Raw genomic sequence first — 18,415 nt, 5'->3', positions numbered from 1 at the left:
CTCCATGCGCAATATCGATCTCGTATTCTTCTTTGTTGTCACGCTCCGCTGCCGCAACGGTGGTGACTCGACCGGTCGCAATGTCAATGTCTCCTCCAGGATATCCGCGCCGCTTTGCAAAGTACTGAAGTACCAGCATGATGGTGCCGCACGGTCTCTCTCCTCTCGGCTTCGCTGACGAGGGCCCACTGTACGGCCGCTGCCCTCCGGCCCCCGTACCTCTCCGCGGCTCTCTTGATCGTCGTCGTAGTCGTCGTGCTCGTCGGAGTTGTCGGAGGGTCGGAGTTCATTGTGCCACAAGTGCATTCCGAGTACCGGCGACGCCAATTGCTCGTTACGAGCCAGTTGCGAGTCGCTCTGTGAAAGCGACAGTGACATTTCCCGAAGCGAGGGCTCGGCCCTCGCGAAAGATCGCTCGAGGAGATCAGAAAAAATACGCCGTAGGCTCGTGCACATCTGCGTTTAACCGCGAGATGATACTCGCGTTCTCGCGAGATAAAGAGCAGCGCGACATGGTCCCGCATTTCGACACGACGTCACTTGGCGCGAGGCAGCGGCTTCTCGTACAATAAGAAGTTAATCTGAATTTCGCTTCGAAAGCACGATAACGCGCGTGTTTTTAACGTAGTGAGAATCGTGGTGAGTCGAGATTAACGTGGAAGTGATACGAGAGTGGCACGTGGATTAAATCGAAGGCCAATACGCATATTGCGGTGAGTAAAGAGTAAACAGAATTATTTTCTGCCGCACGCATAAGTTACCGAATTACATGTATAATAATTTACATCCTACATTTAATGAATTTCATTAATAATTTAATCGCATAAGTGGAAGAGATTTGGAGGAAAAATTTTGTAGGAAAATGCGTGAATGTTGAAACCGAGCGTTAATGTATAGTGTTATTATTATATTTTATTAATTGCTACGATAACAGTTGGAAGTCACTTTATCAGAAAAAAAATATATAGCACAAAATTAAAGGCGATTCTTTTCACACATAAACGGTGATATCAGTCCGCATGATAAATGCATTTGAACTGCACGCCGAACCAGCGATATGACGCATATCCTTTTCCCTTTTGCCAGACGATCGGACGATTGCAGCGTCACTTTATTCTCCTCGTTCCCTTCGTCGTAAACTATCGCGAGGAAAAATTGTCTTTTCGACCTAATTGGCACGGTCGTACTGATTATAATTACATAATCGCTCGTAAAAGAGCTCGGTGAAACGCATAATGTAAACCGTGGTAACATCGACGGGGATAATTTGCATCTACATTTTCATTGCTAGTTTTACAATCCTACGTAAGAGCCCGGTGCGTTCTCGGCATAGGCGTTTCGATAATTGCAAATTGTGCAATCGCGACATTTGCCATCCGAGTTTCTTGCGCGCCGCTTTGGATGAATTTCAAGGCGGGCACAGACTTATTGCGTATCCGCGTATCATCGTATCACGGCGTGTCAATTCAATGATAGGATACGGCGCGCCTTTTACATATCGTTGTATCAAAATTTCGCTACGCGCAGTGCATAATGATGTCTACACTGCGACACGTGAACGCGGGGCCTCTGTATCGGCCTTCCTAGATTTCTCAATCATTTGCAGAATAGGATGTTCGAAGCGACTTTGGTGCAAACAGAAAAAAAAAGTTGACGTCCTCTGAATTAATACCAAAGTTTACTATAAAAAGTATCCTTGAAGTTTACATTTTAATTGCACCGGTTTAAGTTATTAGTGTCTTCCGTGAAAACATAAAATTGTCGTGGAATTTTGTTTTGGTATAAATTCCTGATGTATAAAAGTTTACGGGGTATCATAAAATACAAAGTCAGTTGTAAGACGTCAAAAAATGCAAGTCATGACCAGTCAGAATTCGTTAAATGGAAAGTGATTTATTTCTCTTTTGTATTTATCGCAATTATGCGGGAGCCATCCTAAATGAGATTACCTTTTAAAATAAACAAATAAATAAAAATAAATTTCAGAGAAATTTGATCGAGCTTTAATTGAAGAATTGTTATAAAACTCGATTAAATTACACGATATGCCTGTATATCTTTATAATTGCCAACTTTCACGCTTGTACTACGACATTAGAAAACGCGTATTTCGTGAAACTTTCTTCGAAATGTTACAACTGTCGTAATAGTTCTAAAAGAAGCGGAATTCTCTCACGGATAGAACAGCTGGCCGACGCGTTTAAATGAACCTCTCCTCAACTTTTTGCCCACCCCCCGTGGGACGCTACAGCGGATAGAAAAACATTAGGTATGCTATGTGGCACATGTGAAATTTCATGCGGCCTTCGCCGACATTAGCATTAGTTAATCGGATTAACATACCGTGGGGCAGCTATTCTCATTCGCGAAATTCTTATTTCTTTACCATCGTTTTCACAATTCGTCATTCCGTACAAAAATAGCTAGACTATAGTCACTCCTAGAATTACAGCTGAATAATAAACTACGTTACGGAATTATTCATACTTCCAGTTATAAATGTATCAAATTAATTTATAAATTATTAAACACTCTACGGCGGATCAGTCAGTCGAATAATCATTACGTAGAATTATCGCGAAAATTATCATGAAATTCACCAATTGAAATAAAAATGCTCGTACAGCTATTGATTTCAGTCTGGTATTTTATTCGTGCAATATTCAACATTATTCCCGCGACGTTTTGACATTCACACGTGAGGCGTGTTCAATATTCAATATCGTACTTGTACCGTACCACGATTGGGGTCATTTAATAACTTCCTCCCAAAGAGAATATCTTTTCAGAGGGGACGTTCCTATCACGCACGTATTGCAACATGTATTTCCGACCGTATCCTGACGAATGTCCGAGCAGCCTCACGATAACACGACTGCAGACTTGACAGACTTTTTCTCGTTTAATTCATTAGAATTTATATAACCAAAATTATTCAAAATTATTATATTACGATACGTCTAATCATTAGAATTCATCGATCGCGCGTCTGAGTTCTCCTACTTTAAATTGTTGACAGTAAAACATGAGATATTTTTTTATTCAAAAACAATTTTTTTGGTTAGTCAAATTTCAGGTGGTGGTGCACGATGGAAGGCTCACTTTTATGTGGACATCATCGACAATTATTGGAGTTTCTTCGATGTTGGTTCTTCTAAAGAAATTGGGTTTGAGATTTAAAAGTACCTATCTCGTTCGCAGTAAGTATGTTGTGCAGAATGATTCTTAATTAATGGCAGTAAATAATGATTCATACTGTGTCTATGTAGAGAGACTAATCGAGAGACATCTTTTAGACTTCGCAATTTAATTGAAATGAGTCTCTCGGAGATTTCGTGGATCTTCATCCTAATCGCAGCGTTTGAAACAGTGTATATAGCTAGCTCGTTGACTGGGGATCACGTATGCTCAAGAATAGAAAAGTTAGTATACAAAAGATACGTTAAGATGTGCAATTGTTAGATAAAACTCTGTAATTTGTTCAAAACTAAAAACTTCTAATTTTATAAAAAACATTTCAAGAAACAAAATATACACACACACATATATATATACTGAAAAAAGTTTTTTATGTCGAGTAAATATATTTATTTCAATATCATTTCCTTGATTTAAGAAAATCTTAATATAAAATAAATTATTTTTAAACTTAAGAAACATTTTTTAAATCAAGATAATATTAAAATAAATATAATTACATAAACATAAAAAAATTTTTTTAGTGTAAAAAATTTATAAAAATACACACTTATATAAAAAATGTGTAATAAAATAATAAAATTCTAATATGAAATTGGACGCAAATTGCAAATCGTTCAAAGGTGGTTTAAACAATAATTCAATTTTCAAGCAATAATACAGTCAATATTTTTTTAAAAGACCTTCACCTAAAAACCTTGACAATGCAGCCGGTAATAATGCGTAATGTGTACACAAATCATTATTGCGCACACCTCGCCGCATGCCGTTATAAACCCGATAAGGGAATCGCGGGACTAGTCGATAGTTAATCAATCCTACGTTGCAGTTACACGGTTACGTCGTACGAGACCTATACCGAGCCGGTCGTGATCAACTCGTTCACCTGGTGCTTACAAATTCCCCCAAGATGCCCCAAGACGTGGACAGAGCTACGACAACGATACCGTGTGAAGGTAATGTTAATCCTTTCATAGCTCGAAAACTTACTCTTATAAAAAACAATACATCCAACTAGGCGTTGGTGGTCTGAAATGACATTCAAATTGAGTTAACTCTCAAGTAAACGTCAAACTTAACACGTCAACGCTTACAATTAGATGGGTATATTTTTTCATAGAGCACCATTTAATGAGATGGTTTCGGAAGAGACATTATTTTATTATTAATCAATTAATTTTATTTTGCTTTTATATATGGAGAATAATTTTTGTTTCGCATGTAATACGAAAAACATTAATTTTGAAATTTTTATATAACTCTTTGTCGTAACGGCCGCATTGTGAACCTTTTTTCTCTTTCTCGATCGACGTGATAACGCATCCCTAGTACGCCAAAAGATCGGAGAAACAATGATTTGAGAATTCATTGACAGACACGTATTTGCATCGAGAGAATATTTCCGACGCAGATATCCACGTAGGCAATTGTATTGTCTATTTCTATTCATCATTCTGGCTCATCTGTCAGGGAAAGGAACCATTCTTTCAACTTTTCAAAAGAATAGGAAAATATGTTAATCTCTGAGCGCAACACGGAAGACTTTGCGCGTAAAATCGGTTTCGCGGAAGACCTTGGCATATAACAGGCAAGAAAGTATCGTTCCATCAAAGCATTGGCGATTGTTTGTAATCTTGCTCGATCTAAGTTTGCTCTCCAACATGAAATTGTAATACCTCGAAACTTTAGAACCTAAAACTTAAAGCTCACTTAACCGATGGCGTGTGCGCAACTGATGCAACGACAGCGAAATAGAATTCTCGCGCTCGAGATTGTCCAAAAAAAAAAAAAAAAAAAAAAAGAAAGAGAGATACATTCGCGAGACAATAGATTCGTAATTTATTCTAACGTCAGCGAAATTGCGTCGCGGAAGAGATTACGTAAATCGCCATTTCCACGCCTCGTTATGGAAAAACGTCGTTTCCCAGGCGGCGCGTGAATGGAAAACGATCCGCGAAATATTTCTCGCACGGCGGCGGCGAGTACCTGTGCGGCAAATCGCTCCACATACACGGCGCAATAAAAGAACCAGTCTATTCTTCCGCTTTTTCCTCCCGCTCTCCTTCTTTCGCGCCACGTCCACGTTCTCTCCGTCTCTGTCGCCTTGCTCTCGCCGCCGACGCGAGTTAATTGCAGGGAAAGTCCGTATTAACAGCGACCGTTTGATTAAGTAAATAAATAAAAAGGAAATGCGGAGTAACGTTTATACTCACGTTCGCGCACGCTCAAGCGGGAGAGCCGTGGCGAGAGGAGGAGGGACGAGGAAAACCCGCGAGTGTTCGAGCGGCATTTACGCCCCGTGAAATGCGGAATTGACGAATCGCGCCGAAAGAAGGAGGAACCTGTCCTGTCCCGGGAATTACGAAACAATCCAGAAGCGGGCCATTAGCTGAAAAGGACTTCGCACGACTTTGCACGATATCTTTGCGCGGTACCCTCGTGAAGGGGAATGCCGGAAGTCGGCAATTTGCGAAGCGTTTAACTCGACGCATCGCAGGTAACGAGACAATTTTCTCTGGAGGGAGGGGGGGGAGAAGATCGTATCTCTCATGCGGTAATATCATTCCGAATTGAAGAACACGCGTTCAATCACGTGTATAGTGGCGCGACGGACACGCGGCATTACGAGAAATTACGCGTACGCGATCGATTGCGTCTAAATATGCAATCGCGACGCAACGCGAGTAGGTGGTCAGGCATGTATTCGTAATTTAATGAGAGCTCTCGACGTCGCTTCAATTAAGGCACGAATTACCGAGGCGCGAACGTAATAAAGTCGATGTGAAATCTCGCGGACGATTTACGGGCGCCCCCGTACGTACAACGCACAGTGCCGCGCGCGAAAGTGAATTGCCGCCGTTTAACGACGATGAGACGTGACGCGCGTGGTATAAACAAAGTCCGAGCGAACGACAGACATAATTGATGTTTAAAAAAGGAAATGCCACGTGTCATCGGCCAGACGAAAATTCTCGGCTCTCGCGCGTATTCGAGCAATGTCAATTTCGAAAGATATAAAGCGTACGGGAATACGATCTCTCGGAGAGATTAATTTTCAATATATCCGAACAAATCACACAGCTTATGTTAATCGTCTTATTTATTCTCATGGGAAATAGAATATGTCGTTACTTTTGCACGTATGTATGTCCCAAGAGGAGCAAGAAGAATGTCAAAGGCCGAAACCTCCATTCTTCAGGAAAAGATTGCGAGAGCTCGGAATGATAAGTGCGTAAGATTTTTACAGAAAAATAGCGCACATACATAGATTTTGAGATAGAAATTTTCAAGTATAATGCCATAGGTCGATTTAAATCTAAACACGCAAAGGTAATACAGTAACGCGTCGCTGGCTCGGATCCAAAAAATTGAATACAATGGTCAAATTTTCTTACTTATGTAAGTCTAATATAATTAGCATTTATTTCGTTATAACTTAGCGTTTAATTCGCGGAGTAAAATCTGAAGCTATACGGGAGAAATTCGTGCTTTCTCACGGGACTTTGCGACAGAGGCCAGACAAATCGCACTTTTGTCAATTAGATTAACAAGTCTCCTTTGGAATCTCAGCCGGTTCTGAAAATTCGTGCGTATCCGCCGCGTACTGCTCACAAAGTCGAAGAATCGACCGGAAGTGAAATGATCTCGCTCGCGCTGGCGTTTCGTAATCGACATGCCGCACCGGCGTGCATTATATCAAAGTCGAAAGGGAACGCTCAACCTAAAATGGAAATTTTAGCGTGTTGTTCGAGATGTATACCCTCGCCTGGAACGAGAACGCCCGCAATGTAATCGTATACGCCAAATAAGGTGCACCGGGCATACACATATCTGTCTGTGTATGTAAGGCATTTTGCAGGATTTATTATGTGGACAATGAAATTACTTGGCGCAGCTAGCCAATGAGAAAAAAAACGGATATTTCTCCATTATATCGGCAGCGTGTCACGTATGCTAATTATCGTACCGTTTCGAAAGTCCCTTTTTTTCTGTTGACGCACGAGACGTTTGCCTCTGGATAAAACGTCTTTTTTGCGAAGAGCGAGTCTTCGTATAATATAGATAATTATCGCGCGTTTATATGCATTTAATAGATTCAACTTTTTATTTTAAAGAAAATTAAAATCTTTTGCGAATTTAAAAATAAAATAACTGGTTAATTATTATAAATACAACGTATGTGAATATAAATAAAAGTGAAGCCTAGAGATAAAATTTTTTTGTAATACCGCATTAAAATAAATATTTCGAATTTAAGAGGTCCGATACGAATCTTATAAAATCGCATTTAAAATAACTTTATATTATAATAAGCATTATTTTTTTTTGTACCATAAAAATCTTTGGTTTTTACGTAAATATTGGTATGAACCTAATAATAATTATATTATTAATTAAAAGTTATGCATCAACAATTTGATTCGTTTTAATTAGATTCGATTCAAATTTGAATAAAGAAATTCACTTCGATTCAATTTGCATAAAAAAAAACTCTGATTTGTACATCTGTAGACGGTTACAGTTCCTATAATTCTCAACAACGATTCGCGTTAATTAATCGATTCTAACGCTATTAGAATCACCTGCTTGTTATAACCACTATCGACCTACTTGGAACTTCGCGAGGCAACCATCGCGCATTATTGCGATACGATCTCTGTACGACGTTGGTGATGTACGCGGCGTAGTTACGGTGCAAAACAATTATAGCTTTCATCGAAGCCCCTCACCAATCCGGCGTTTATCGAATCCGCGAATCTACTCGTGAGGGGCTATTCGTACATGCTTTACGAATTCGGCTCGACGCGCGACCGAAGAGGTTTCGGCTTGTTAGCATACTACGAAACACCGTCGTCGTCGCGCGTACGCGCGCCGACTACGTAAGGAGCTGTGCAATTGATAACGCAATGCCCACGTAAGAGCGACGCGAATTCCAGCGTAGGTGCCGTTGTGCGAAGGTAATCGTTTACTTCGCTAATTACCCAGGTGTGTTCCTGAATGAGATGACTGATGAACGTGCGAATCTTGTAACGCAAAACCGTAACGCTATCCTTGCATTGAAAAAACGGCGAGCCAACGCGAAGAATCGGGTGTATTTTTTTTCCAATCCCATCATTAAGAAACGAGCTGCTTTACTTCGAGCAGATTGAAGTTACTAACCGGGAATGAAGCTATGGAATGAAGCTAAAACGTAATACGCCGCTAATTACCGATCGCGGGGAATTATGGGGGAACAAAGTGGCCGCGGTACGTGAGAAGCCAAGTCGTTAACTTCTCAGATGAATACGTATTAAAAAACGTATAAGTAACGCAGCGATAAGGAGCCGTTCGTATGCAATCGAGTTAAAAAGTCGTCGCTATTAGCAACGATCAATAACGAGATACACCGATATGACGCAGTTGGCATTTTTAAAAAGCAATGTCACCTGACGGTCGAATTAAAAAAGAAGGAGAACGTTGAACGAAAAAAAATGCGAGCAGGATAATATTGTATAATGAGCGAAATTACCGTTGGACAAGTCGAGGTCGCTTGGCGTTTTCTACTATGCGAGAAAACGTCTGAATTGCACAACTTTTGAGTAATAAGGCGCATAAGCATTAAATGAGAGAAAGAGAGAGAGAGAAACTTTTACATGCTAAGCATAGATATAAATCAGAATATATATTATTAAAGTTGAACTTTTAACTTATATTATTAGATTTCTTATAATATACATTATATTTGTTATAATATACATTATAATAAATAATATACATTATATTATTAAATATAACTTTTAGAAATATTTTACAATATTAAGCTAAGACACTTAAAATATACATACTCGTATATTTGCAGAATAGATCATAAAACGTTATCAATTTTGAATTATTAATGTGTCGCTTTTACCTAACTAGATTATATGATCATATGAGGTATCCGCGTTTAATTACAAATGCTTATGTTTAATATATTTCTAATACAATCGAGTTAAAATATTTTCACGAAACTGTGGGATTATTTTGAAACTATTACGCAATTGCATAATATGCATTCCCACGTAACGTAACGTTCTATGAAAAGACAGCAGGATCAGATGCTATCGAGATGACGCTATCAGGCATCGTGAGATTTCTGAAATCGATAATGTCGATCAAAATGTACAATATAATATGGTCCATTGTGTGGCTACAGTTGGGCGCAATATTGTAATCAATAACTTATCTCTCTTCTTTGTGAAAGAGAGTCCTCATTACGCAAGCGAAAGGTTTGCTCTGCGAATTAATCATGTCAGTTACGGCGTTTAGCGGGAATAAAAAAAATCATTGACGTCAGTTTCCAGTGCATCTGGTAGCTCTCGCCGCAAGGATCTATAATTCCAAATGATTTATGACGAGAGACGGAACATGTTCATCAATTAAATTAATGGATTTACAGCTGAGTTTTACTTATATAGAAATTTTCTTATATAGAAATTACTGGTCCGTTCGCCGTTTAATGTTAAATTACGTATAAAAACGCAGTTCCTGTGCGAGTCAATATTGTACGATTTAACAAGAAATAATTTAAACGTTAATACCCTCCGAAACATTTTTAATTTGAAAAATTAAATCTTTGTACTATTGAGTTTTTAATTGAGATTATTTTATAAAAATAATTAAAAAATAATATAATACAAGTTTTATTATCTGTTTCCAAGAATTAACGACTCTGTCAGATTTACATTTTACAATTACTTGTATGATTAATGATTTATTGCATAATAATACGTTTTAAATATATGTTATATGTATTTCGACATAAAGGGCCATTGCCAATGTTCAGAAAACCTTGAAAAAATGTATAAAAAGAGCGACAATAATTTCGCAAGATCACGCATATATCAAGATAGCAAAACCTTCACGGGTGTCGCAGTGAAAGTAAAAAACAGCGTCCGAATTCCATGACGTGTACATGAATCGATTTGCATATAATTCGGTTTGCGTATCAGGGACCTTGTTCTTAATGGTATATTATGAAGTCGTTATCTCTCTGACGGTATGTCGGGTGTCCAATTGAAAAATTGAAGGTGCAGAATCTGTATAATTAATACGAATTAAAAGTGCACTGCTCCTGCAAACCATACTTTAAGTAACTGAGTAAGAGAGGAGAGAATATTGAATAAACGCGATCGTACGGCACATCGTAATGTTTAAGAAGACATTCGCGTAACGCGATCGCAGAAGCGGTGAACGGCGACGAAATGTAATAACGTTCGCATAGAGGAGAAAAGAATATTTCTGATTCGATATTTCACGGAAACGGGGTTTCCACGTATTTCCCTTTACACCAAAGAGAAATTTATTATCGAGTCTTTGATATTCAATCTTCAATGGTGTCGTTTCTTCTCTTCAAAGGTTATACAATAACGCATTTGGAAAATAATAATCAATCGTTATTACATAAATATTTGTCGAAATAAAAATCGAATTCGTAAAAATATTAACACTGAAACGTGTTACGTAATCTCAAACGGTGCGTAGAAATAAATTGAAAGGGAAGCGAATAAATTTATTCCTTGCCAGAAATAATTAATATTAAATTGATAGTCGTCTTATCAATCACATAAATATATACATTTCGTTCCTCGTATTTTAGCGCGCTGTTTTGGGCGCGTTTGATCAGTCAATTCAATGTTGCGAAGAGGAACTCGTTACGCACGCGTGTGTTCCTCATCTCGTTTCTCCCTGCGGCCCCCGTTCGTCTACCATCGCGTGCCCTCTCTGCATTCCGCGCCAGCCGTTCTCACTTTTACTCTCGCCAATGATCGAAATCTCGTGCTTTAAGAAAGGTGATATAACGATCGTCTTATCTCCGGAATTCTTCGTCGTAACTGGAGTCGTTGGTGAAATCGTTCTCAAAACGGAAAAAAAATACCAGAACAACATGTCGTCATCCTCTCTTTCTCTCTAATGTCATGTTTCATTATTCTCATGCCAATGATGTAGATGTCAGACTGTCAAATCATTTAATTATTATATCACTGTACAAAAAAAGAATTAGTATTCAATTCATTGTTTCATATATATAAATATAAAATCCTGAAAGAATTTGATAATCTCAAACAGACATAAATTGCTAGCATGAAAAAATTTTGTTTCTTGATGCAAGCAAATTATGTTTAAGACTCTAAATTCATTCAAGGAGATTTTATATTCTTGCTTACATATAAAGCAATGAATTGTTGATTTGATACTAATTTTTTTCTGTGTAAAAAGACGAGAACGATAAAGAATGATTAACGGTTGTCAAAATCGTAAACGTTCTCTTAACAAGATTGTTGAAATCAAAAGTGCTCTTTTGTCACGGCAGACATCTCAACAGATCAACTGAATGATACGTATTTATCTTGAAATATGTATGTATTGCAGACGGAGGAAAAGTCGAAGATTGTGAAGGAATGCTGCGAGGGGTACAAAATGACTCACGGCGATGCGGAAACGGATGCGAACTGTTTACCGTTTTGCGAAAAATGTGTGACAGGTGCGTGTGTCGCACCGAACGAATGCCGATGCGATCCTGGATATCAGGGAGATGATTGCGCCCGTGGTGAGTTGGCAATAAAATTAGTATTAAAATAGGTTTTTCGTTTCTCTCCATCAAGTATCTAATTTCAGATTCCCTAATGTATTTCTAATGAATACTTATTATCGCTCGTTTAAATCTGTAATATTTACAATCATTATTGAAACATATATATCTTAAGGTTTTTTTTGTGCATTTAAGATACATTAATTACCATAATTACCTTTCAGTTTAATAGTGACGCGTTTCAGAAAAACAATCACAGAATTACTTTTTAAAGAAGAAATTAAAATACTTTTTAATATATTTGTAAGGCTTTTATTGATATCTCTTTTGTATGCACAGAAAAAAAAATTACTATCAAATCAACAATCATATTTTCATATATAAGCACAAGTGTAAAATCTTTTTGAAAAAATCTGATAATCTTAAATAAAATTTTTTTTCTTCTTGTAAGCAAGTTATGCCGGTTTATGAAATTCTTTGAAGAATATTTTATACTTTTGCTTTATAAGAATACAGTTGTTGATTTCATAGTAATATTTTTCTGCGTACTAAATTAACACAATTCAGCTTGCGATCTTCATTTTAATTATATAAAAAATTAATTCATCGTCATTCCAATATAATGTACTAACTGTGTGTGTGCTGAATTTTTATTACGCAATAATTGTGGTTATTTATGATGATGTCCGTTCGTAATGTCATTGTCAACACGCACATCAGAGTGACCCGACGAGATGTTATCTTAAAAAGAAACACCGAAAGCGTTTTAGAAGGTCATTGAAATGAATTTCATGGCTAGCGATACTTGCAACATCATCGATTTATCGAGTCGGACCGAATAATGCTGCAGTGCTAATTAGGTGCTGATAAATCTCGGTGACATTTAAAAGAAGTATATTTAAACTGTGGCAATAAACAGCGATGAATATATATGCCAAATCCGTTGAACTGAAACTTCGAAGGTCTGTATAATTAATAGGTCCGTATAATTCCTTAATGCTGCTAATTTCGCAACGATCCTCCTTCCCCTCCATTCAAAAATAGGATCTAGAATCTAGAATTAAGAAAATAAGCGATGCGACGCGCGGCGAATTGTGAAACGAGATTGAGAGCGAAACAGATCCAAAACGGGTAGCAGTAAAACGCAACGAGAAATTTCACGCTCCATGAAACGGACCGACCTTCCACGAGAACGTGCGTGTGTGAAATGACTGTTTCTAGTAGACAGTATAGTAGGTACTTCCACGCGAATCATAATAATGAGTGGGATTTCTCGTGTTCATACGACGCATCTCGTTAAATCCGATGTTAGCCCACACGTGCCGCCACGAAGTGGCATAATCACAGTTGTTGTAAAATAACGACATAATAAAAGCTATAAAAAAATTCGCTGGATCTCTGACGTAGGACGTGACCAATAAAAAAAAATATCTGTTTTTTCCATTATCAATAATTTCGATTTTGCAATTCTTCTTGCCTTTTTACAGTATTATATATAAATATTGAAGAATCAAATTTAAATAAATTCCTTGAATTAAATAACATTTTGTGATTTTTATCGTCTATGTGTGTCAAAATTTGTTATTTTAACGCCAAATATCGTTAAAAGACCAACCTCATCAAATCAACCCAATTCTGTGGTTTCAAAGCAAATAGTGTCCATGTTAAAATATTCATCTAATAAATTAATAATAAATTAAATTTGAGTCAAATTTAACATTTTTTGTAGTTTAACTTGTTTAACTTCATTGTTTCAATTTAAATTGACGACATATTAAGTATGCAATGACAACCTATAAGAATGATTAAAAATAACTCAAATTAACTACAATTCAAAACTATAAATTTAACAATGCAATATTCGGATTTACTAACGTTAATAAAATTTTATGCAGCATGCATTTCCGAATAAAATTCGCCGAAATTTTTATTTTCTCGTCTTCCCGTGTCTCCCACCGTTCTTTTGCAAAACCGCGCTCAGAACTAGGTTGATAAATCGCAAATTCCAGATTGAGGCTTATCGAACGGGCAGAAGTCGCTGATTGCACGCAACTGTTGCGTCAATACGATCGGGGGAACGCTTCGAAAGTTGCGGAAGCCCGGAAGTTACGAAGCCGCTACTTTCCCGCGAGCGTTCGAGAAGGTCGTGGGCGGCGTGTACAGTCGATCAGATATACAGCGCGTCCAACGATCGCGTAACGCAATCGCGACGTCGATGCTTTATAAGGGACACATTCGCGATGTGCGACAAAGGTTCGCCTTAAACATTGCCCAGATACAATCTACGATACCGACTCGTGAAGACTTATTAATTTCGCTTGTCTAGTATTTACGAAACGTTTAATAGCCCGCATTTACGTGGAAATTGCATCATTGTTTCGACTCGACTGTCAACTATCCGTGAAACGCGGTGATATTATAGATTAAAATAGAAACTTTTTTTGAAAGATCTCATAATATGGAGTTAATGAGGTATATTACGCATCAAGTATTTTACGTTTTTTTTTTTAACATACGCAAGGTATACATGGCACAAATTGAAGGAGCAAATTTCTGAAATAAATTGAAGTAGAAAATGTCCTATGAATGACAATTTGTGTTCAAAATTTCTGGCAGCACAGATTCTTGAACAATTTTTCTTAAAAATAAAAATCGTGTAAATTGACGTTTCTTCAGCATTAATACACAGTGCGATCTAAAAGGGGACTGATAATTAAATATTAAATAATTAACGTTTCATTAATTTCGTTATTTCATTATTTTCGTTAATTCGCAGGGTGTCCGTTAGGAACCTGGGGTCTCCAATGTGCGAACGAATGCGACTGCGGGGAGAACGGTGCCTGCGATCCCGCAAACGGCACTTGCCAGTGCTCGCCGGGCCTGCAAGGACCTCGGTGAGTGTTTAAGAATATCAATGGCCAATGTTTACCGAGCAATAAGAGAGTGGCTCCAGGCGGTATCCGTTTAGCACGTTAAGCCAAGTGATACTATAAAAATGATGCTCTTCCTTTCGCAGATGCGAGGAGTATTGCGCGATCGGGCAATGGGGCCCGGGTTGTGCAAACGAATGCACATGTCAAAACCGGGATAATGACTGCGATGCCGTAACCGGAAGCTGCGCCGACGACGACGACATCTCTTCGGTCGAGCAAACGTCGCCCGCTTATTTGCAGAGCTCTACCATCGACCGTCTACCGCAAACGCAGGGAATTAATACGGAGCAAACGGAAGTCGTCTCTGTGCCGCGTGAGACTACCGAACGCCAGGAAGAAGGTGAGAGAATAATGAAAGAAATCACTAGCGCTTCAGGGTTGCGCAACTGTTTGCCCGAAGATGAAGAAAGGTATCTTCACGCTTTCAAACGTTGTAGACGGCTTGACAGGCGAACTCGAGAAAAAGTTGTCGATTAAAATTTAGGGAAAGCAGTTTCTCGCTCTACTTTCGCGTCATTAAAAAAGCAAATATCTGAAGCGTTCATCGCCACGTGTAACATCGACCATACGCCAACGATAGATTGCCTCGCGCTAAACTAATTAAATAATTATTAATTACTAATTAATTAATGATATACGTAAAATTGAAATTCGTAATTTTTAGTTTCAATCGCAAGTGTCAATGATGATTGGATCGACACGAATTACATTCCGGAAACGACGAGTCCGGCAACAGCTTCGATTGCAGCCCCTCCTCAGGGAACAGAGACCATAGCAAACCAAACGCAAATGAAGGATCTCTCCACTACTGTTCGCCCCGTGATCGTCTTGGTCTCGGTCCCCGAACGTAAAAGAGACATTGAGAAGGACAGGCAAAAGTTCGCGACAAAGGACGCTCTTTTCAAACACGTTCAAAATGACAAAAGCATCAACATGCCAAATATCGATTACATGAAAACCGTTCACAAAGGTATACTATAATCACAAATGTATACAAAAATTTTGTACAGTTGGATTGTTCAATCGCTACACAGAAGGAACAATTTTGCCGAAACATCTAAAAATTTAGCTAGATACAGATGAGAAAATAATTTTATTGAAGTATCAAAATAACTACGTAAAACGCTCGAGCATGATGAGCAATGACGCAAAAAATTTAGATATTTTTTGCCCATCGTACGTAATTATTTTGATGGTATTAAAAATTAATTTTTAGATTTATAATTGGCTAAATTTTTAGCTAGAATTTACTTTAGCAAAACCGCAGTTTCCGTATGAATGAAACATTTCTATTGCAGCGACAGACGACATTCAGACGTCAACGCCAATCCCGTTGGACATCGCTCTGATCGTCGTTGCCGCGATTGTCTCCCTCGGTCTGACCTCGCTCGCAGTAGTTATGGTCCTTCATATGCGCTCCAAGCTATTCGATACCATTCGCGTTGCTATCTACGACGATGAGAAGCCCAAGAGGCAGGAACGCGAGAGCATGAACGGCGGAAGAACGTCCGCGTTAGTAAACGCCAATCTGCCCCGTGAGTATCGAGAGTTATACGTTCACCTGTCAGCCACATTCTCTCCTAGATCGTCAGTGAAATCCGTGTGTCCTTGACCCCGATTGGGTCGGGCCACGTAATCGTTTTGAAGATAGTCTTGACCGCCACAGCCAGCGAGAAAGCTGTCTCATCGATCATCGTGCGACATCGAGCCCTTTGGGCGGTTATTAACTCAACTCACGCGCTGCGATCAGCATTTGTTATATTTGTTGATACCGTTCTGATTTCAGTACCGCCAGTCCGCGAGAAACCGATATTCGCCTATCATACGGATCCGGATACAATATTGACGCTCGATGGCATTGAATCGTTAAACACCTACGCTAACGGCGCCGCTACGATCGGCCTGCGAATTTCCGGTAATTTTCACGGTAAGTTCCCGCTTTCTTATTAAATTCGCTGCTCACCCGAGTCACAGTAATCGTCATAATTATAAAAAAAAAATTGGAGTCTGAAGTCTATAGATAGCAGATAGCAATTAGCAATTGTGAGAATTATCGCTTAATCTGTAAAACGCAATCAGTTCTATTTTCCAGTTTCACTCTAGAAGACTTTGAATAAACGATATACTTTTTGCGGATTTTTATTCTTTGAGATGCTCAACAGAGATTCTTTTATTGCGAGTCGCAGATCTGTTACAAGATGGCCATTACGACCGACCATCGGCAACTCTGATACGTCTGCAGTCAAACTTGGACCATAACACGGAGCACTTGTACGACGAAATACCCATGCAAACCACTCCACTATCTGATCGCAAGGATCTGTGATGGAGAAACGATTCCACTTACTGCACTCACGATCCATTCTATCCGTTTAGCTTTAGTTGTATAGTTTAACAATGCGTCATCGTCGTAGAAGGACCTTGAAACATTTTTTTATGCAAAACGTGACCTGTCGCGGACAAAATGATCGATGAAAAGTCGATCGCACGCTGAAAAATGCGCGAAAACTGGTTTCCGACCTTACGCAGAGCCGTTGAATGCGCAAGGTTGAACGTGACTGTAATTTAGTGGCACAAGACGGAGAAACAAGTCGACAGTTCGAGCACCGTGCTGTCAGTGACCGACAGTAGAATTTACTCGGCGGAGCGTGTCAGCTCCTTCTGAATAAACTATTTCGTAATTTCGACGAGATGACGTCAAACCGGGGGAAGAAAGAGAGGGGAAGAGCGATTATGATTGCGCGCGCGAACGTGCAATTAAGTGGAAAACACGAAATAATAGAGTCCCGTGTAACGAGCGCAGGGAAAAATACAGTGCGCCGACTGTTATTACACAAATGATGTTAAACGTAAGCGTAGTCTGCGGGGGCGAAGCTACCTGTTTGCGAATAAATAAATGCGAAAATGAACTGTCCGGTATAAATCTAACAGCCTCATTCAATTTACCTGGTATAAATTACCATTGCGCAAATAAGTCGAATCGTTTATTTCAAGCCGCGAGCGATCTCTTCGCATTTATTTATCGTCGTGTCGCCAAACAGCGCCCGTAACGTTAACAATATTATTACGAATTCCTTAATAATCAGTCCCGTAGTAATCGCGTCCGGCGAAGAAGTAGTATTGGCGTGAAAACACGTATCCTGCGATAATATACAGTTTCCGATTACATCACTAATGATGTGTACATAAGCGATAACATAACCGATGATACAAAATTCGTTATCGTGGCAGGAAGCGCGCTAACGACTTTTGTACATCGAAATTGAAGCCAAAGAACAAAACTCCTATTTAAGGCAAACGCAATATATGTATCCTAGAGAAATATGCGTTCATTTGTAAACATTTTTAATGACTATCTATAATAAATTAAATAAAATAAATTAACTAATTAATGTGTAAATATATAATTGCGTACGATTTTATTCGCTATTATTTTATCACTACCTTTTAATAAGTCATATCACTTTACGTGCAGCAATTTATTTATAAACCGAGAGTCATTGAAAGGAATAACAAACTGTATCTTTATCTTTGATACTTTCCTCCGGTGTTTTCCATAGGAAAGAAGAAAAACTTTCCGTTTCTATGTCACGCGATAATTTGATGTATCTCTTCGTTTTGTATTGATTTTTTTTTATTTTGCACTCATTTCAAGGAAATGTTATTTGCAGTCAGCATTAGCTTATCGTAATTAAATAAACAAATACCATGCACTTATCGCATTCAATATACT

General features: G+C 38.6%; 1 protein-coding gene across 6 annotated transcripts; it reads left to right on the top strand.

Moving 5' to 3' along the window:
* The first annotated feature begins 349 nt into the window (after positions 1-349).
* On the top strand, positions 350-18,070 carry LOC105205544. Of its 6 annotated transcripts, none has more exons than XM_011174938.3 (11): positions 350-713; positions 3,077-3,200; positions 3,297-3,422; positions 4,028-4,154; positions 11,590-11,767; positions 14,526-14,643; positions 14,766-15,022; positions 15,347-15,652; positions 15,981-16,217; positions 16,469-16,609; positions 16,869-18,070. In XM_011174938.3, the coding sequence occupies exons 3-11, from the start codon at positions 3,316-3,318 to the stop codon at positions 17,006-17,008; spliced, it is 1,611 nt and encodes a 536-aa protein (XP_011173240.2). In that variant the 5' UTR covers positions 350-713; positions 3,077-3,200; positions 3,297-3,315; the 3' UTR covers positions 17,009-18,070. The 6 variants fall into 6 exon arrangements, with proteins under 6 accessions (XP_011173240.2, XP_039310886.1, XP_025994984.2 ...); XM_039454952.1 differs by having other exon boundaries at positions 3,270-3,422; XM_026139199.2 differs by having other exon boundaries at positions 3,066-3,182; positions 3,270-3,422.
* Positions 18,071-18,415: the final 345 nt, after the last annotated feature.

Source organism: Solenopsis invicta, chromosome 11 (assembly GCF_016802725.1).
Source record: "Solenopsis invicta isolate M01_SB chromosome 11, UNIL_Sinv_3.0, whole genome shotgun sequence".
Classification (NCBI taxonomy): Eukaryota; Metazoa; Arthropoda; class Insecta; order Hymenoptera; family Formicidae; genus Solenopsis; species Solenopsis invicta.
This window is presented reverse-complemented; position numbering and strand designations above follow the sequence as displayed.